Source organism: Onychostoma macrolepis, chromosome 11 (genome assembly GCF_012432095.1).
Source record: "Onychostoma macrolepis isolate SWU-2019 chromosome 11, ASM1243209v1, whole genome shotgun sequence".
Taxonomy (NCBI): Eukaryota; Metazoa; Chordata; class Actinopteri; order Cypriniformes; family Cyprinidae; genus Onychostoma; species Onychostoma macrolepis.
Genome location: NC_081165.1, coordinates 20,598,403 through 20,619,508, shown reverse-complemented (window position 1 = coordinate 20,619,508; position 21,106 = coordinate 20,598,403). Strand labels below are relative to the sequence as shown.

The 21,106-nt window shown below is 35.2% G+C and overlaps 1 protein-coding gene across 18 annotated transcripts in view; it reads left to right on the top strand.

The window, feature by feature from the left end:
* cadpsa (Ca2+-dependent activator protein for secretion a) overlaps positions 1-21,106 on the top strand; it is a 110,666-nt gene that overhangs the window by 45,366 nt on the left and 44,194 nt on the right. For all 18 annotated transcript variants that reach the window (XM_058791923.1, XM_058791922.1, XM_058791924.1 and 15 more), the window contains exons 8-14: positions 5,880-5,991; positions 6,813-6,949; positions 8,963-9,029; positions 11,718-11,826; positions 13,476-13,688; positions 20,304-20,440; positions 20,562-20,749. In XM_058791923.1, the coding sequence (XP_058647906.1) occupies positions 5,880-5,991; positions 6,813-6,949; positions 8,963-9,029; positions 11,718-11,826; positions 13,476-13,688; positions 20,304-20,440; positions 20,562-20,749 (963 nt within the window). The remainder of the gene's footprint in view (positions 1-5,879; positions 5,992-6,812; positions 6,950-8,962; positions 9,030-11,717; positions 11,827-13,475; positions 13,689-20,303; positions 20,441-20,561; positions 20,750-21,106) is intronic.

The following is a 21,106-nucleotide window of genomic DNA, read 5'->3' as shown; positions in this document are numbered from 1 at the left end:
TTAGAACACATATGTGTGCTTGTGAGGGTTTGAGTGAGAAAAAAGGAAGTAGATAAAAAAATAAAATAAAATAAAAAACAACAGGGAAAGAAAGGCTGCTGTTGTAAGCCTCCAGGTCTGCTCAGGGGCTGGAAAGCCTTTTTAAATTATGTGCATTTCAGCATTGGACCTATGCTTGAATTTGAGTGTTCAGATTGCTTTTCCGTCAGTAGTTTGTAGTGACTGAATGCTGCCTTGACCCCCTAAAGGGATAAAAAAGAAAATTAAAGGGTTGTTGTCAGTAGGTCATGTATCATACTTTGCATTTGTTCTTGGGAGGCAGAACGTTTGACTTTAGATGCTCTTAGCTGGTGGGTTGTGACCCAAAAATAGGTAGCAGATTTGTTATAAAAGGGTCACGGACAGCGGGGGTGGGGAGGTGGATGGTGGGTTGTGGGGGCACAATACTAAATACTACTAACCATATAATTGTGCATAGTTTAGAAAAGTGCAATTAACTGTGCTCAAGGAAAAAAGAAAATGCTATGAATATCTGTCCAATCAAATTCACACTTCTGATTCATCTGTCATTTGGCAGCCAAATTATGCATATGCTAGCACGGATAGGTTGTGTAACAAATGGCTTCTTCACCAAAAACTATTCAAAATAAACCATACAAGATCAAAGAAAAAAATGACCAAGACTAAATTAAATGCGGCTTCATTTGCAATGAGAATGAAAATAGTTTGTGCTGTTTTGGTTAATAATTGTTTATCTTTTTGTATATTGTTGGGCCTAGATAGTAAAGAGAAATTAAATTTACTTTAAAGAAAATTTCAAGTCAAATTAAGTGGTCAAAAATCGTATCTGACCCACTCTGTTTTTCAAAATGTGTGCCGTTCACTCTATAAACCGCCACTTTCTTGTACCGGCAGTAATGTATCTATCTTGCTTATATTACTCACAGTGTCTACATTCATAAGTGAATTCAGTTAAACGGAATGTTAAATAAACAGTACATTATAATATTTAAATATACATTTACACTAAACTTGTTTTCTTTTATGGCCACCACAAAAAAATAAAACCTTAAAGCAAAAACTTAACACAGCTTAAGTGTGACATATCAAGTCAAATGTGTTTTTCTTTATTAATAACGTTATATTTTAGTACACATTCTTTGATATATGCTTTGAACACAAACCTTTTGTGATTTGTAAAGAAGGCAGTGGTCTTATTTGTGACTGGTCCTGTTTCCGCTCTATTGTGTCACTGGAGTGTTGCTCTAGGCGCTGTGGATTACATAACTCAGAGAGCTTTGCTGAGAAGCGTTTTACTCTGTGTGTGTGTGTGTGTGTGTGTGTGTATCTGTGTGCACTTTGCATGTTTTATTTTTTTTTCAGTGTGTTACTGATATAAATCAGTAATATAGATCAGGGTTTCTTTACCACATGTTCACATGTTGTGGGCTTTTAATGCATTGAAGTTAACCTCTGATCACATTTAGCAGGCCAAATGTATGTTTGTATGTTTGTGGTATTACTTAGTATTTAAGTTCAGGCTGTATTCGCCAATCACACACGTGATTCACTCACAGCTACGTTAACACTAAATACATATGCCAAATATTTTGTATTAAGGATTTTCAAAGCATACTCAATTAGCAATAGACAGCTTAGAATAAAGATCTAAAGATGCTCAAAATGTTACTTTCTGCATCCTTCTATTTGGTTTTGTTTATTGTTCAGCAGTTCGACATTTCACAACTTTGATATTGATTCTCTGTTATCATGTCAAGAGAGGATTGCTGCACCAGGGGCACATAGACAGGGTCCGTTTTTTTTTGTTTGTTTTTTTTGTTTGGTGTTTGATTGAAGCTCAAATGTGAGGAATCAAAGTAGTGTTTAGAGTCATTCACATTAGGCATCATGAAATATTGATGTAGTGTATATATAGAAATGTAAGCTCTTCTACTGCCACCCTCTGGCACTATTAATACTAGCAGCACTGTGCACTGATACAATGAATTGCAAACATGCAAATTAATACAAATATATGGCTTACTCTCTGGCAACACTGATACAGCAACTTCTGACATTTGAGTATTGTATTTGTAAATACATATTGTAAACAGTGTAACTTTTATTTATTCTTGTTTAAAAGAAAGACGCATCAAATTTTCTAATTATTCAGAACATGGCACTTACATTCCAAAAATAATTATTGTAAAAGATTTTTTAGTTGTGTTTTATCCTCTGGTATGGCTAATCTGAGATAATAAAACTTTAAAATGAGACTCATGCAGCCAGATCATAAAACTCCAATCACAAATGCAGTAAAACCTGTCTCAACAGAACATAATAGTTAATAAGACGGTATTTTCATTTTCTGTCTTGCTATCATGATTTACTCACATTCTTCTGGGACTTGTTGTTAGAATTGAAATATTGTTCCAGTATCAGTGAGACTTTATAATTATTAAATGATAATGTCAGGCCTTGAGCATTGTAACCTGTTGAAAATATGTGCCAGACACAGAGTAATGCTGTTCTTCTGTGTGCAAATGGTCACATAAAGATGACTCATTGAGCAAATGAGAGGAAGCCTATGTGAAACGTGTGTGTAAGAAGACTCATGCACATTAATAACAGGTTGAATAGCATTCTAAAACACTCCTCAGTATGTGGCAGAACAAGATTTGTTGCCACACATACATTTACAGCTTGTGGTCATATTAGTGTCATCAGACAGCTGTTCTGTTCCAGGCAGAAGATCTGATGCCAGATTGTTATGAGGACATTTACATTCATGTTTTATAAACTTTGCCTAGCTATCTAGCTATAAAAGACAAACTGAAACCAAAACCCTACCCCAAAAATTCTGCATTAATAGAATTATTTAAAAACCTTATATTTACATTTACATTTAGTCATTTAGCAGGACATTCCCAATAAAAAAGGTTTTATTTATTTATTTATTTAATGGGGGGTGTATATATATATATATATATACACACATGCACATGCACATGCACACATATATTTTAAATACATGTATTCAGCAAGGATGTAATAAATTGTTTAAAGATGAAAGTCAGGAACCTTACATTGTTACAGAAGATTTTTGTCTTGTTTAAAAAAACGCTGTTCTTTTATTTTTATTTATGCTGTTCTTTGCTATTAGAAGGATCTTTGAAAGATTATGTGACACTGAAGTAATGGAGTAATGACTTCTGAAAATTCAGCTTTGCTATAACAGGAATAAATTGCATTTATATAATTAATGTAATTATTTATACATGTAATTAATGTATATTATTGTAATAATATTTAGCAATATTACTGTTTTACTGTATTTTGATTAAATAAATGCAGCCTTGTTGAGCTTAAAAGACATTGTTTAAAAACATTAAAAAATCTTACTGGCCCAAGCCTTTAAACAGTAACGTGAGTAGATAGATAGATAGATAGATAGATAGATAGATAGATAGATAGATAGATAGATAGATAGATAGATAGATAGATAGATAGATAGATAGATAGAGTAATGTTTCATGTCTTGAAAAAAATAAATCAGTAACAAAAATTGAAAAGGAATATATATCATCTGCTGTGCCACAGGCGGCTGCTGATACTAAACAGCAGTTCACAGTTCACATGCTGTGCCCAGTAGCTGTAGCCTTCAAATACACAGCAAGTCCCAGTAAAACCCGCTTTTCATGATCCTGTATTGATGGCGTGCTTGCTAACAGCACTTATCGTTTCTTCCAAAGAATGTTTCAACGCCATGAGCCGAATATGCATCAGACATCTCCCCTGAGACACTGATGTGAAAGAAGGTTGAACAGCTCTATACACCGACACAGCAAACACACATACACAAACATACATGAAGACACAGCGTCCGTACACCCTCAGCCTCACCCCAGGCATTCTAGACGGAGCCAGGCTCAGAGGGGGTTGCCATGGAGACCCGTTTACTGCGCTCTGTTCCCCCTGTGCACTGTGGCCAGATGATTGCCCCCCCTCAACTCAAGGGATCACAACATACACACACACACACACACACACACGCTCACACAGGCACACACATGCATCACAAATACTTTCATGTTCACACATACACATGCACACACATAGTGTATTGCCAGACAAGCCAACAAAGCTGCAATTATTGTCCTGTTGATTCAGCCTTTCTTCACAAAGTAAAAGAGTGTATAATCCATTTAAACTTATTTATGTGTGTAGACAAGCTCTTTTTTTTTTAAGCTTATATATAATTAGATTTTTGCCTTTTTATTAACACAGCACAGTAGATACAGACCAGATTCAATCCTAAATCTCCTACATTGGCACCACTTTGTGTGTGTGTGTGTGTGTGTGTGTGTGTGTGTGTGTGTGTGTGTGACTGAAATACCAGGCTAAAGTCTCAAAATCTAATTATGAGTTAACAAGCATCAAAGTTTGATTTCAACTAATTTCACCATGCTTTCAGTCATTGACATAGCCTTACTCAGTCAATATAAAAGTGATCAAGGTTACATTTTCACAGGATGTTCTTTACCTTATGACGGATGATTTTATGTAGATTTGTGTACTAAATCACACACACACACACACACACACACACACAAAACTTAGCTGGGTTTTCACATCCAGGGTCACATGTTTTTTCCCCAGCATATACAGATCAAAGATTTTCTATGTTCTTCCATGCAGATTATTTTTGTTACTTTTGCACAATTTGATTACATTCGGATCAATTAATAATATTGTAATATTGTTTATGCTTGCCAAGGCTGCATTTATTTGATCGAAAATACAGTAAAAACAGCAATATTGGAGTATATATATATATATATATATATATATATATATATGTTATATATATATATATATATAAGAACGGTTTCTATTTGAATGTAACTTTAACATATTTCTTTTACAGTAAAGCTGAATTATTTAGTGCTAAAGAAACATTTCTTGTTATTAGCAGTGTTTAACAAAAAAATAGGAAGTTCACAAGAACAACATTTATTTGAAATTATACATGTCTTTAATGTCACCTTTGGTCAGTTTAATACATCCTTGCTAAATAAAAATATGAATTTCATAAAAAGATTTTTTTTTTTTAAATTAATGAATACATGAATAAGGACCCCAGACTTTTGAATTGAAAAACAATTGGAGGACAGTTTTCACTATAGTCAAATATTATACATCAATTATCAAATAATTAAAATTATATAATCAAAAATAATATATCAACCTTTTAAATAAAATTACATTTTTGATTAAAAAAACAATGTACAGTTTAGTATGGATCCAATAATACTAAAGATGAATAAATAAAGAAAAAATAAAGGTGTTAAAGGGATGTTTCTGCATTCTGCTAAAATGTTTCTGCATTCATTTACTCATCCTCAAGCTGTTCCAAACCAGTATGAGTTTAAGATATTTTGAAGGATTTAAAGGATTTTTGAAGAAGTAACTAAACATTTGACAGTAGCCATTGACTTCCATAGTACAAAGTAAAATAAAATAAAATAAAAATACTATGGATGTCAGTGGCTGTTATTAAATAGTTCGTAACCAATCTTCAAAATATAATTTGTTTTCAACAGAAAGAAAAAAACAAAACAAGTGGAGGGTGATTAAATGATGACATAATTTTCATTTTTGGGTGAACTATCTCTTTAAGTAGGCTGTTGAATATCCATTACAGGTTTGCGAATCATAATTCTCTGTGTGAGTGTGCAATCTCAGACTGTCTCTGTAACATACTGCTGTTATTATATTATAATTGATTATTAAATGTATGCATATTTATGTAGTTTTACACCCCTAGTTGAAAAACCATTTTGAAAACCACTGATTTAATCTCTTTCTCTCTCATTTAGTTGGGGTACTCAAGGAGACTTCACGACCACTCATCCACTTCCAGCAGTAAAGGTGAAACTCTTCACTGAGAGTACAGGAGTGCTGGCACTGGAGGACAAAGAGCTGGGACGGGTCAGACACGCACACACACTGAACCCATCACAGCTCATTTTAGCCCATACTCACACAGCTCTTTAAGCAGTCAGCAGTGATCTGAGCTCAGTTCTGCCATCAGGAGGTGCTCGGCACTAAAATGGTTTTGCTAAGCTTTCCAAAATGAGCAGCCCCCCTGTGTGCCTGTAGCTGTTCTAATGGATTTGATCCAGTGCTGAGTCAATGAGGCATACAGTCTCTCTATTCCACTCTCTCTCTCTATCACTCATTCTCTCTAAACAATAAGCCTGCACTGATATGAAAACAGAAAGATAAGGTGCTGATGTCGGGTCTTATGCAAATGATAGATGACTTCAAAGTGAAGTGAGAGATAGAGAAAATAATGGGATCCGATGTGCGATGAATCAGAACATTGGTGGGAATGGATATTACTGGAAAGCTGCAGTGCCCCACTCTTTTTTCTTTCCCATATTTAAGCTAGCTATGCAATATATACTGTATGACCACTAATGAAAATGAGTTCGATTTCAAATTTTATTATCACCATAACAGAGTGAAAAGTTAAGCTAATATCAATTTTATGTCTTTGTATTTGGTATGTCCCCTTTTGCTTTAATGACAGCTTGGCAATATTGCAGAATTTATACATTTACTATAAATTTTACATAATATTTTTTAACGTATGTATTTTTTAAAATAATAATATAGTTATAATCTTTATATTTTTATTTATTTATAATACACAATTATATATATATATTTAAAAACATTTATCTCACACTAAATTTTTACATTTTATAATAAATAAAATATTTTAAATGTTCATAATGTGATTCCAGGTTGTATTGCATCCAACCCCCAATAGTCCCAAACAATGTGAGCTCCATAAAATGACTGTTGCCAAAGGTTGTCCGGATGACCTGAAGATCAAACTGGCTGTCCGTATGGACAAACCACAGAACATGAAGCACTGTGGGTAAGTGACATCCTCAAAATATAAATTTCAGATTTTGCTTGTGAACAGTTAAGATTTGCTTAAGGTGAAATCTGCTGTAATGGACAGTCAGTTCTACACTGACCCAGAACTGAATAGAGTTTAATGTGTTGTTGAATAGATTCAATATGCAAAGGCTCAGGACAACATTCCACTAACACTGAAAGGCAAGAGTCATAAACTCTGGCTGGTCCAATGAACATGTGTCCTCACCACTCTTGTGAGCTTTTGGCTCCACCTAGTGGATAAAGTAGCAAATTATTAACAACAGACGCATTTGATGGAGGAGATCTGTATAGTTTCTGTATAAATATTCTAAGATTAAAAAAGTATATAAACATATTTAAAACTCAGCAGTTTATAAATATAAGACATGACTAAACATGATGAAATATTTAAATGTATTACTAAATTATTAAATAGATTTTTCTTGTTTTTTTTTTTTGTTTTGTTTTTTTAAATAATGCAATAAAATAAATAATGCAAAACAATTGCCAATGGGGTAAAAAAAATTTTTTAATTCAGTATATTTTAATCTCTCTTTGTTTTATGAAATTCGTATCCTTGTTTTAAGGATATTTTGAGTTTTTATTTTTATTAGAAGTCAAGGCAAAACCTTGAAAACTGAATACTGAAAATCATATGTATATAATTTTTAATGCAAGTCTCTCATACTCACCAAGGCTGATTTTATTTGATTAAAACACACAAAAAAGAACAACTTAAAAAAGTTATACTGTAAAATATTATTACAATTTAAAATAACTGTTTTCTGTTTTAATATACTTTAAAATATAATTTATTCCTGTTGTGCAAAGCTAAATTTTCAATAGCCATTACTCCAAGCCATATCTGACACCAATTTTTTGAATGGTAATGTATATTGTTACAAAAGTTTTATTCATCAAAGAATCCTTTAAAAAGTATCACAGGTTCCAAAAAATATTACACAGCACAACTGTTTCTGACATTTGATAATAAATCAGAATATCAGAATGATTTCTGTAGGATCATGTGACACTGAAGACTGGAGTAATGATTGATTGATTGATTGATTGATTGATTGCAGTGGTCATTTAATTATATTTATCATCATGTCCCATTTGATGTGCCTTTGTCTTCAGTGCAATTTAATGTTTTGGCCATTAGGGGGCACTAAACCTACACCTGAGAATCCATATCTATTCTTTGCTTGTATTAAAACTCACTCTACTTACTGAGGGAAGACTCATATGTCATCTTCTGTGAAATTGCATTATGTAGCAGGTTTTTGTTTAGATTTTTTCATTTTACATATTCATTCAAGTGATATGTACAATATAGCAAAACTCTGCCTGATTCTCCTCAACTATATCCGCATATATGCAGTTTACTACTAGTCCATCTTTTATCTGCTAATGGGACTATATTGACAGCTTGATTTTCTGTAAAGCTTATTTGAAACAATGTGTATTGAGCTTAAGGAAATATTTTATTTCATTTTTGGAAAAACTGTAAATGTCATCCTTGATTTAATGAACACAATTTTAGTGTTATAGCTGAAATGTCATAGCTGTAGCATTTTTCTAAATGAATTTTTTACTCATTTTATTTGGAAATGAACTATATATCTCATCTTCAGATAATCAGCCACCTATTTTGTCAGTTTATACGTTTATTTTTTGGTTATTGATTTTTGTTCTTTTTCCCCATTTTTTTTTTTTTTTGTAAAGGTACATATTACTGTATGTTCTATGTTTTTTAAACATACTTTTAACATATATCTATTGAAAAACGAATCCAAGGCACTTCTTCCGGTTCCAAAATGTTAAAAAGGCTTTTATTTAAGCCTTCATATATTTATGATGTTAAAGTATCCCTGTTGTAATTGACTAATTTTAAACTATTCAGAGAGAAAGGCAACAGTGGCCCATTATCACTCAAATTGAGAAGAACACATCTAGCAAGCTATATCTTGACACTATGATGCAACACCTGCTCTGCGTCTATTCACAGATACCTTTGGGCCATTGGGAAAAACCTGTGGAAAAGATGGAAGAAGAGATTCTTCGTCTTGGTGCAGGTATGCGCTTTTTCACCTCGGTGTGACTTTTAATGGAGACCGTTTCCTCCCCTTTTGATTCAGATTTTTTAAATCAAGTGCTGTGCATTTCCATTTCCATTGTGTGTGTCAAAACTGCTCCAGTGAAGTAGACTAGATTCCCGACTCTCTCTGATCGAGCACTGTGTCAGGTACTTCGATGGAGCCTTTTTTTTATTTCTGTCTCAATTGTTTGCTGTTCAGTCAGCTCCTCTGTGGCGGTTGTAACATGTCTGAGAGCTAAAAGTTGACAGGCGGCTTGACAGAGTAAAGGACCAGCACTCGCAGCTAAAAGAGCCCACATCACACGCCCACCAGTCGCTCGCAGCTACGGCTACAGCAAGTGACAAACAACAGTCAATACACTGACATTATTTATTTACCTTAGTGTTTGCGTGCATGTGTGTCTGTGTGCTTGTGTGCATGCAAGCGAAAAACATTACAAGATGCCCTGTTTGTGTTTTCGAATGTCAGTGCGGGTAAGAAAATATGCCAGAATGCGCTTTTTGTGTCCGTGCTTTTTGTTATTTTGTTTGTTTGATTTTGATGGTTTCACACTTTGTGTTTGTTTGTTTCCTCTCTGCTTTTTGTTGTTTCTTCTCTGTTAAATCCTGTGTATTCACACAAACGTCAACACATCCATCTGTGTAATCCTCGTAAATGTAAATGATTTAAATGCTTTATACCACATACACAGTTCAATATATATTTTTGAAATACTGAATATTAATACAATATTCAGTATAAACCAACATCTCTGCAATATAAGACCTATATTATAAGATCTATGCTGAAAAAAAAAATGTTTTGTGAACATAAAGTGCATCATGCATTTTTGCCTAAATTATTGAATTATTTTTAATGATTATTATTATCCTTTATAAATCAATGTGTTACATTAGTTTACATCAACATAAGGGTCAGATCATGCAGCAGTAGCTCTAAAATGAACTAAATTAAATTTACATGAAGCATACCGACCCTGTTATTAACATCTATCACTATTGATATTTTTCTATACAGTACCGTTCAAATATTTAGGGGGCGGTAAGATTTTGAAAGAAGTCTTTGATTTGATCACAAATAAAAATATCTAGTCTTCAGTGTCGCATGATCCATCAGAAATCATTTCAATATGCTGATTTGGTGCTCAAGAACATTACTTATTATTGTTAATGTATATCAGTGAACAGAAATTTTAAAATAAGCTTTTTAAATTTGAAATGTAATCTAAAAATGTCTTGACTGTCACTTTTCAATCAATGTAATGCGTCCTTGATGAGTAACAAGTAAATATTTAGTATGCTGGAAGTCATATCTATGAGTGACCAGCGTTTGATTGACACTCTGAAGGATTGTATGTAAATGCCCCTGCATTTAATGTGGGGTTTGTGTTACAGGGTGGGTGTGAGTTCACTGTTGCATTATTCATAGATTATTCGTAGACCATTTAGGGCTCCTGTTTGACACAGGCTGGCTTTGAAACAAGGTGTCGCGAAAAGGTGGTGACAGAGTTCCCCGTGGCTCCACCCTGCCATTTCATTTCTTCAGTGTTGCTTAGCTCAGTTTTAACATCTCTATCCTTTATAGAGCACGCATAAGCAGTCATATAAATTCTACAGCAGCCGAATTATCTGTCTTCGTGCCTCTAAATGCTCTTGTTGTCAGTAAGTTGACAACATAAGGCCAGCATTATGATTCAAACTGAAGTCTAATTATTTTACGGTCGGTAGGCGATGTGACAAAACAGCGGGCAGACGCTCTGTGCTCGCTTCCTTTTCCCCCTCATCTCGTCTCCGATGCTCTGGCTCAGGCATTCAGCCTTGCGCATCTGAATATGGTAATGCGTTCGAGTGACCCGGAGGGGCTCGGGTTGTGTGTCTGGCATTCGGCTTTATATTTCCAGCATTAGCGATCGATTTGCGCCCGCTCTCCCGCTCTCTTCATCCACAATGCAATTTGCAGCGCATCGACAATAACAAGGTTATTTAAAAGAGCAAAAGCATGCAGGGGTAATCAGAAAGCAAAGTCATTTAAAATCCTTTAACTGTCGGTTTGACAGCGGGTCAATGGCCCCACCAGCGACCGCTCCGGCTTCTGACAGGCCCGAACTTCAGCGGATTGATGGGAGGTTGTGCGTGTATACATGTGTGTGTGCGAGCGCGGGGGGGTGCGCGTGCCCCGGTGGCGTCCCGAAGGCACCTGGGTGCCACCAAGCCAGATTGGGGCCCTGAAGCCAGCCCAAGTGCCCGTCACACACATGACATTGAATTTATCATGTCACTTGGAGACGGAGTGAGAGAGGGCTGCCACTTTCAGCAGAGGTGATGGAGGCGCTGGATTGGTGCAATGCTGCGGATGAGGCCGGAGAGCGTCTTGTGTGTGTGTGTGTGGAATGTGTGTATGACTGGCACCTAACTGCACGACTCGCATCCAGAGTGACAGCGTGTCATCCCACACTATTCTGTCAGTCCCGTTTGACTGGCAGGACAAAACCTTACAAGTCCAACCCTACATCGTCAGTGACCAAGACAGCCTCCCTCTGAGATGCCACCCTCCGTTTGAACCCTATCACTAGCCTGAAGTAGATATTTCTGTTCAGGTTTTGCCTTTCTAGTTCTTAATAGTGTAATTCACAAAGTGTGTTTAATGTGCCAATATTCTTTCCAGGTCAGCCAGTACACCTTTGCCATGTGTAGCTACAGGGAGAAGAAAGCAGAACCTGTTGAACTTCTCCAACTGGACGGATACACTGTGGATTACACCGACCCTCAGCCAGGTCACTGCAGCCAATCAGATTGTTACAATCAGTGACGTCACAGTGAATATAGTCTTCACCTGTTCTATCCATCTTGTTTTTAACGTAGGAGCGTGTACGGCCATTTGTAGTTTGAATGACCGAGGCTTCCGATGTCAGTTGCTTCCAGCTATTTTATCTGTACCAAAACAGGCCGTTACGCTGCTTGATTTTGCAAACTGGTATTTGTTATCATATTTTTTTTAAACGTATTATTGTAATTATAAACATATAGCACAAAGTTTTGAGCATTCACAAAAAGCATTGCAAAATAAGGTGGATAGAAATACCTGTTAGACCAGCAGGTGGCATGTGTTTCTAGGATCCATACACATTTATTCCCAAAGAATAGGTGACTCATTTTATTAGTGTTTAACAAACATCGGTAATTAACTAGTTAAGATCAATTATCTTTCATTGAAACCTTCTGTATCTTTGCATAAAACATTATGCACACTGTACACGGGTAATCTAAATCGCTAATATTCATCGGTGTTACATAGTGTCTGTGCAGTTATGTTTTATGAAGAATGTTTTATTTTCATATCGTCTGATATTTGACTAATGAATCATTTATAGTCTATGCGTAATCAAGCACTGCATATTAAATATTGTGACATAAATGGAATAAATTAAAACAATTATATCAATATTAAACAATATTGGTTCATTTAAATCAATTACACTGTAAAAATATTTTGTGAGATAACCAGAAAATGTGATTCAGGTGGCCACATCTGTATTAACTGAATAATAAAGTAAAAATATAATTTAACATGGTTGAATCAACCTTACTACCTTAGGTTACATCAACAAAAGAAATTACTATGTTTTTAAAACAAGATTCTACACACCAATATTAATTAAAGCATTGACTGCCATGCAAATAATAATAATAATAATAATAATAATAATAATAATAATAATAATAATAATAATAATAATTTTACAGCATTTATTGATCTTGATGAATAAAATAGCAACATTATTGTTTGTATTCTTATTAATTATTAATATAATATGATATAATAATCTTGATGAATATTTATTCATCTTCATTAATAAATCTTGATTAATATCAGTTCATAAATACACTATTACTAAATATTCTCATAATGCATTAACATTAATGTCAAGTAAAAATATTTGGTATAATTGAAATACTTTCTACATTAGGTTGCAGATTCTGTGAATATATTGACTAATGCTTTGGCTATCATGCAACTACTATTTAGCAATATATATATATATATATATATATATATATATATATATATTAGTGCTGTCAAATGATTAATCGTGATTAATTGCATCCAAAATAAAAGTTAAAATACATGTATGTACATTGTATATGTTGTTCCTAAAACCCAAGTTCACATCCATCCTGTGTTATGCTCCAATTCCATTCCTGCTCTCTCCTTGTACTTTCCTGTCATAAAAAAGTATTATTTTATGTATAAATTCAAAAATGCTGTGAGAGCATTGTTAGTTCAAGAATGCTTCCATATACCTTGAAAGGGTCTGATCAAGTAGAAACAATTCAGTGTTTTGACTTTTCACAGTGCACTTTTGCTTACAGAGTGATTCATTTCCATGAGATGTATAAATCATGAATAATATGTTGAATGCAGGTCTGGATGGTGGTCGGACGTTCTTCAATGCTGTGAAGGAGGGAGACACTGTGATCTTCGCCAGCGATGATGAGCAAGATCGAATCCTGTGGGTTCAAGCGATGTATCGTGCCACGGGCCAGTCCCACAAACCCATCCCCCCGACCCAGGTGCAGAAACTCAACGCCAAAGGAGGGACAGCACCACAGCTTGATGCTCCCATCTCTCAGTTCTGTAAGTATGAATACGTAGACTCTACAGATGCACACACGCTGACTGCAGTCATACACACACACACAGGGCCAGAGCTGCATTTGTAATGACACTCTCCATAGCAGTCACACTGTTACATGGAATCTTTCTATAACATTGGCTAAATAAGTTCCTGTTCTATACAGTGCTCTACTGATGTTTTTACACCCTGTTTCATTGTACTGCTCATTAATGTCCTGTAAGTGTAATCTCAACAGTGTTCACCTCCTGAGAACAGTAACTGCTTACTGTACTGGTGTTGTAAAAAGGGAGAAAAAGCTCACTCTGTTTTCATATGCACTGTTTGATTCTGTCAGAAATCTTTCGTCTTGCATCCCATATACATTTCATCATTGCATATTCTTTGCTTTGATACCTTTTGATCCCCTTCTTTATTTTATTATTCTTCGGCTTGCTTTCTTTATTGCTTTATTTACTTACTTATTTATTTATTTATTTTAATTACTTATTTTGCCCACTTTGATTTATTTTGACATTTGATTTCTTTCTTTCATTCGATTTGTTTTCTTTCTTCTCTTTCTTTCTTTCTTTCTTTCTTTCTTTCTTTCTCTTTTCTCTTTCTTTTGACTTGCATCTTTGTTTTTTCACTTGTTTGTTTGCACTTTTCTTCTGCCTATTTGTTTCTTTTACTTATTGTTTTCTTTTTTCTTTTGCTTTTCACTCTTTCAGTTTTCTGGTTTATATAAGCTCTTTTACTTTTGCTTTTCATTCACTCATTTTTCTTTCTTTTTTGCTTTTGTGTATATTTGCTTTCGTTCACTCATTGTTTATTTTTACTTTCACTTATCTTTTGCATATTTCTTTCTTTCTTTCTTTCTTCTTTCTTTCTTTCTTTCTTTCTGGTATTTTAAATAAGTGTATCAGATCCTCCTTCTCTCATGCTTTGCTTACAGTGTAAAGGGAATATTCTTTCCTCCTTTCTCTTTCTCTCTCTGCTTTTTGTCTTCTGCTCCATGTGAGTCTATATGTCACTCTGGTTTGTTCCCTCTTACCCTGCTCTCTTGTAGCCGGACTGAAGGGTAAGTGCTTCCCTGTAGCAGGCACAGATCAGATAAGCCGCTCCGGATTATCTGACACAAGCAATGTGCTATTCGCTATTCCTCTTCTAAAACTCTCATTACCCCTCCTTCTGCAAATCTCCCTCTATTTTGTTTCCTTTGGGTCTGAAAGACAAACACACTTTTATTTAAAAGACTATACTGCATGTGAAATTTTATTTCTGGATGTTTTGCTCTGATTAGTGGTTGCATATTTGCCTTCTCTCAACATGGCTTCATCAGGTCAGCGGCTTCTCAAATCAAAGCAGCGTTTCTCTTTAAAAAGCATGTGCAAAATGAAATCCATATATTCCTTGTAAGCTAGTTTCTTGTTGGCTGAAATCAACAGCAGTTGTCTTTATTTAACAATAAAGATTTTCGACCAATTGGAGAATTTGGTAAATTATATAATTATAGTGATTTTCTCTATTGTAGTTGTTGATTTATTGTGCTAAATGAATTCTGTGAAACCACTGGCGTGCTCTGCACCCCTCAGCAGCTGGTAATTACCATGTTAAGAGTGACATACTATGAATAAAACAGTGTATCTTCACCCTGATTATTTCTGGAAGCTATCAGTGGAATGTTACCAAATAACTACTTGCTAGTTCACACCAGTTTCTCATCTGTAGAAAGTCGTGCCACCAGTGTTTTCGTTTTTTTTCTCTTAACCTTACGACAGCGGCAAATTAAATTGTTGTGGTTGCAGTTTTAAATGTGGGGATTAGGATGCAATTGGAAACATTGGCTGTTTGTTTTCAGTTCTCCTTGGAAAGATTTGTGCTGTCCTTGAAGCAGTGGACTCAGTAATATTTAACACAGTTTATTCATTCTGTGAGTTTTAAGAGTCTATTTTTTATTTTAAAAAGAGAGTTGGCAAATATGTAGCTGGAATACAGAAATATTCGATAGGTGATGTCATACAGTTTTTTTTTTTTTGTACGATAGTTAAATTAATGCAACTGTTGTCACAACTGATACATCTAGACAAGCCGTTTTGCCACACACTTACACTGACACGTTTAACAAATAGTGGCCCTGTTCATGTTGTAGCAGTGTTTCTGTTTTGCTTTCGAACTACTAACATTTTTAGACTAATGGTTTCTTTCCTCATCTCTGGGAAAATGCTAAAGCTCCTATTGTCTGCTGTTTGTGTACACCTGCGAAGGTACTCTGTATGTAGGGAGAGACTGAAATCAGAGACAAAACCTGAAGGTCTTGCAGTAGTAGTAGTAGTAGTAGTAGTAATAATAATAATATTATTATATTTATTATTATTATTTTCACCATGGCTTACACCTAGTATAGACAACCTTAAGAGATATCATTTAACAACAACAGCAATAATAATAATAATAATAATTATTATTATTATTAACAATGGCATACACCCAACATACATAGCTTCATTGAAATAACAACACATGCTCATCCAGGCAAAACAAGTTTGAACCTGACCTGCAACTTGTCTCAAACTCATCCCCCCTCACTTTTCAATAATTTAATAGAAATAAAATAATAAAAAAATTATTGTTAGTAAGAATTTGTTTCATTTTTCAACTCGTTTACTGCTTCATTATTCTGAAACAAAGAAAGCAATGATTGATGTTGGATGTCAGCCAGAGTCCAGGGTTTTCTAATCCAGTGTGATAAGGACTGAAATAGCGACGGGCTCTGAGAGAGGCTCACGTATGGACTTGTCTGCAGGCCTGATGAGGGAAGCCATATTGTTAGAAACCAAGTTCAGGAGCGGATTAAATTAGAAACCACTTAATAAAGTATGTCTCTGCTGTCACCCCTTTCTTCATTCCTCCTTTTCTTTCTCTCCCTCTGTTCATCCCTCACTCACAGAGGAGCACCCATCCTGTCAGTTGGCCCCTTCAGCTCTTGTCGGCCCAGGGCAGAATCTCAGACTCCTGATCCGTCCATTGTGTGTGCTTGTGCAGACACATGCACAGAAAAAAAAAAAAAAAAGCAAGCACTAAATAGCCCCAAATGTTCTGCTCTTCGGACTCTTCGAGAGAGATGATCTATAAATGAAAAGAATCCATCAATCAGTGTCATTTCTCCTCTGCCCCGCTCGGACAGAGCTGACTAATGTCATTGTGTGTTACTGTCCAGAGACCTTCCCCTCAATTCCAGTGTCAAAGAGACATGACAAGCTCATATTAAGACATAGGAGAACGACACAATGTCACCTTTTTGACCTGTGGCTGATTTCAGCAGATCATTTTGCTTTAACTTATTGTTTAGATATCTGATAACGAAATTTACAGACAAAAACACAGCACAGAGTAACTTTAAAGAACTTTCATTATTAAGTTTTAATATTTTATATTGCTTAGCAAATAAGTAGTTCATAAACATTCAAATATGAATACATTGATATGAGACCAAGAAATTCTTCTATTGTAAAATTTTCATTACATTTTTATATTATATATTGTATTATGTATGTTTTGCATTTATCCTTTTTAATTTTTTTTTCAGATTTTATATGCAGTCCAATCAGATTTTGTATGTCAGATTTTCAGTGTGGTCTCTTTTGCTTCCTATTTTATGTATGAATATATGAATCATAATTTCATGAATTTTGGATATACTAATTTGTTAAACTTTATATTATATTTTATGACTTACTTTCTTCTGCGGAACATAAAAGATGATATTTTGAAGAATGTTGGTAACCAAATTTAACAGTGGAACTCAATGAGAACCAAAATTTCTTACCAAAATTCTTCAAAAAATCTTCTTTTATAGTCCACAGAAGAAAGTAAAGTCAAACAAGTTTTGAACGAATAAATGATAACACTTTTTTTTTTATTATTATTTTTGGGTGGATTATTTAAAGTGCCTTTAAGTTTTTTAACAAAAGATGTGAAGTCTAACCAAAATGATTTGATGTACTGTAAAATAATTATAATTCTTATAATTATCCAAAATTATACAATTATCATTTACATTGTGCAAGCAAAAACTTACCTTCCATTATATAACTAAGCAATTTAAGTCTTATTCCTGATTTAACAAGCAAACCAGCGACGCTCTGGAGGAGGTGTCTGTTGAATGGCTCAATCATACAGTATAGCTCTAAAGCCTCTGGCTGAAACGGGGCATTAGAATAAGAATAGCCCCTGACCAGTTGCAAGATTAAGAAATGGCCCTGCTTATTTGTGCAGACCCAGATGTAATACCTAAGCTTACCGACTGCAGAGGAAAGGGAAAATGTGTTGTTGAATTTATTTAGTCTCTTTAATGGACAATAGATGGTGAGGGTAGGGGGGCTCCATGGCTGACTCTCTCTCAGCTCTGGGTTTAGAGGCGCTGGTTTTCTTTAATTAGAGCTTCCCTGAGGGGGGCAGAGGCCTGCGGACAGAGCAATGAATGGGGAAGGAGGGGAAAAGCGTGAACGTAGAGTTGTTGTTTGATTAGGAGGACCAGACAGGAACACTGGCTCAGACAGGTCTTGCAGGATTACCAAGCCAAAAAATACAAAACACTGGGGGAAATACAAGCCAATAATATAAAGATGTTGGCATACAATTTTCTCATATTTTTCTTGCTCTTTTAATGCATTCTAATAATGCATATGGATCGGTTGCTTTTAAATTAGAGCATGAAGTCAACAAGCAGCAATTCTGCTCTGTTGCACGCAGACCGATACTTGAGTGTTGCAAGCCAAAAATGTGGGTTGATATTGCCTGATTGTCAATCTCTTTCTTTGTTTTTAAATGATCTTTAGGGGTAATATTATAGATCAAAAGTTCATCAAACATGCAGGGACAAAATTCTTAGAAGTTTTTTAAATATTCTAAGACAAAACCTTTTAAACTTAAAGGGATAGTTCACCCAAAAATGAAAATTCTGTGATTAATTACTCACCCTCACAAATTAAGATTTTTTTGATGAATTCTGAGAGCTCTCTCACCCTCCGAAGACTGCAACAGTGCCATGAAAAGGTTTTTGCCCCCTTCCTGTTTTTCTTTTTCTTTCTTTTTTTTTTAAAGCTGTCCAAACCTACCTGGCCCTATGTGAAAAATTAATTGCCCCCTCGTGTTAAATTATGAAAGAACTGTGATTAATCACATTATTTTAGAAATCTGAGTTATATTTTACTAGCTACACCCAGGCCTGATTACTGCCAGACCTGTTGAATCAAGAAATCACTTAAATAGAACCTGTCTGACAAAGTGAAGCGTGCTTAAAGAGCAACACATCATGCCACGATCTAAAGAAATTAGTTAACATGTATCAGTCTGCCAGGCAGGTTTGGACAGCTTTTTTCCCTTAATAAATGAAATCATTATTTCAAAACTGCATTTTGTATTTACTCGGGTTATCTTTGTGTAGTATTAAAATTAGTTTGAAGATCTGAATAATCCAAGTGTGACAAATATGTCAGCATGCGTTATGCGGATACGTTGTTTACGTTCAGATCAAAGCGTAAACAACATATAAAACATATCCACATTGTGCAGCTGACACAGAATAGCATGTTTTGTTAATGTTTACGTTCAGTGGATACTCTCCAAAATGGCGCGAGGGTGATGCGGAGGAGACAAATTGTTGAATAAAGTCGTTGTTTTTATTTTCTTTGCACACAAAAAGTATTCTCGTAGCTTAAACTTACGGTTGAACCCCTGATGTCACATGGATTATTTTACCAATGTCCTTGCTATGTTTCTGGGCCTTGATCGTGGTAATTGCATTGCTGTGCTGTCTATGGGAGCTCACAGAATTCATCCAAAATATCTTAATTTGTGTTCCGAAGATGAATGGAGGTCTTATGGGTTTGGAACGAAATGAGGATGAGTAATTAATGACAGAATTTTTATTTTTGGGTGAACTAACCCTTTAATAAAAACGTAGCTCTTTAGTTATCGCTCACTGTAGGTCAGTAACTTTCCTCAGCATACTTTACAGGTCTTTATACACTGTAAAAAATATGTAAAAATAGGACACAATGTACTATTTCCATATAGTTTTTTTTTTTTTTTTTTGCAGGTGTTTTACCTGTATTTTGAATTAATATGCAAAAATAGGGCAGAATGTACTATTTCTGTAGTGTTTTTTTTTTTTTTTTTTAACAGGTGTTTTTACTGGAGTTTTACCTGTATTTTGAATTTTGGACTTCATTGCATTGTGTTTTAGGGTTAATGGTTAGTGTTAAATGTCCGTATTTATTTATTTATTTTACAGATTAGGGTTGTCTCAATCTTAGCTCTCAGCATACCCGGTTAAAAAAGTCACCGCTCGCCACTGTTATAGACTGTAAATAAATAAATATATTGCTTATATATTTATTTAACATGAGTATCTGCTCTTGTTTTTATTTTGCACTTTGAGCATTGCTTGTAATGCACCTTGGATTGAATATACACAGTAATGCAAGCTGACAGTGACACTTTTTAGGCTGACATCTGACTCAGATTACAGACCTTTCTCTAAAGAGTGTGTGCTCCTGTCGTCCTGTGACTTTGAGATCTGTATGTTTAATGTGTCTCTATCTCCATACGTTAACATGCACGCATACACACAGATGCAGACCGAGCACAGAAACATGGAATGGATGAGTTCATCTCCGCTAACCCCTGCAATTTTGACCACTCTTCGCTGTTTGAGATGGTTCAGCGGTTGACACTGGACCACAGGCTCAACGATTCATACTCCTGCTTGGTAACCCAGCTTTCAATTCAGTTTTGTTCAGTTTGGGCTATAGCTGTGCTATTTATATTATCATGTATAATCACATTTGCACTACTGAAACTGCACTTTTGTGTCTGATTGTGCTCCTCAGGGTTGGTTCAGTCCAGGTCAGGTGTTTGTATTAGATGAGTACTGCGCCAGGTACGGAGTGCGAGGGTGTCACAGGCACCTGTGTTACCTGAATGACCTGTTGGAGAGGGCAGAGAAAGGGTCCATGATCGACCCCACATTACTGCACTACAGCTACGCCTTCTGCGCCTCCCACGTGCACGGCAACAGGTACCGCTGATCTCACACTCTTTATCTCTTTCTCACTCCGTCTCTTTAACACCCGCTTCATTTCATTCTCATTTGTAACCGCATTAATTCTCCAATCATTTATCTCTCATGTTCTCTATTTGTCATTCATCCTTACTCTCACCTGAAGTTCTGTCTTTTCTCCTCCCCCTAAAATCACTCCATCCCTCTTCACTGTCCTGCCTTTTTATCTCTCCATACATCCACTTTCCACACATGGGCAGAAACAGAGGTAAAGCTGCCAAAGGACTTGTTCTCCTGTGTTTCTTAGAAACCCCATTCTTTCTCCTGAAAGCTTTGTGGTTGGTCACAGGTAATAATGCTTCTCTCCCAGAATCC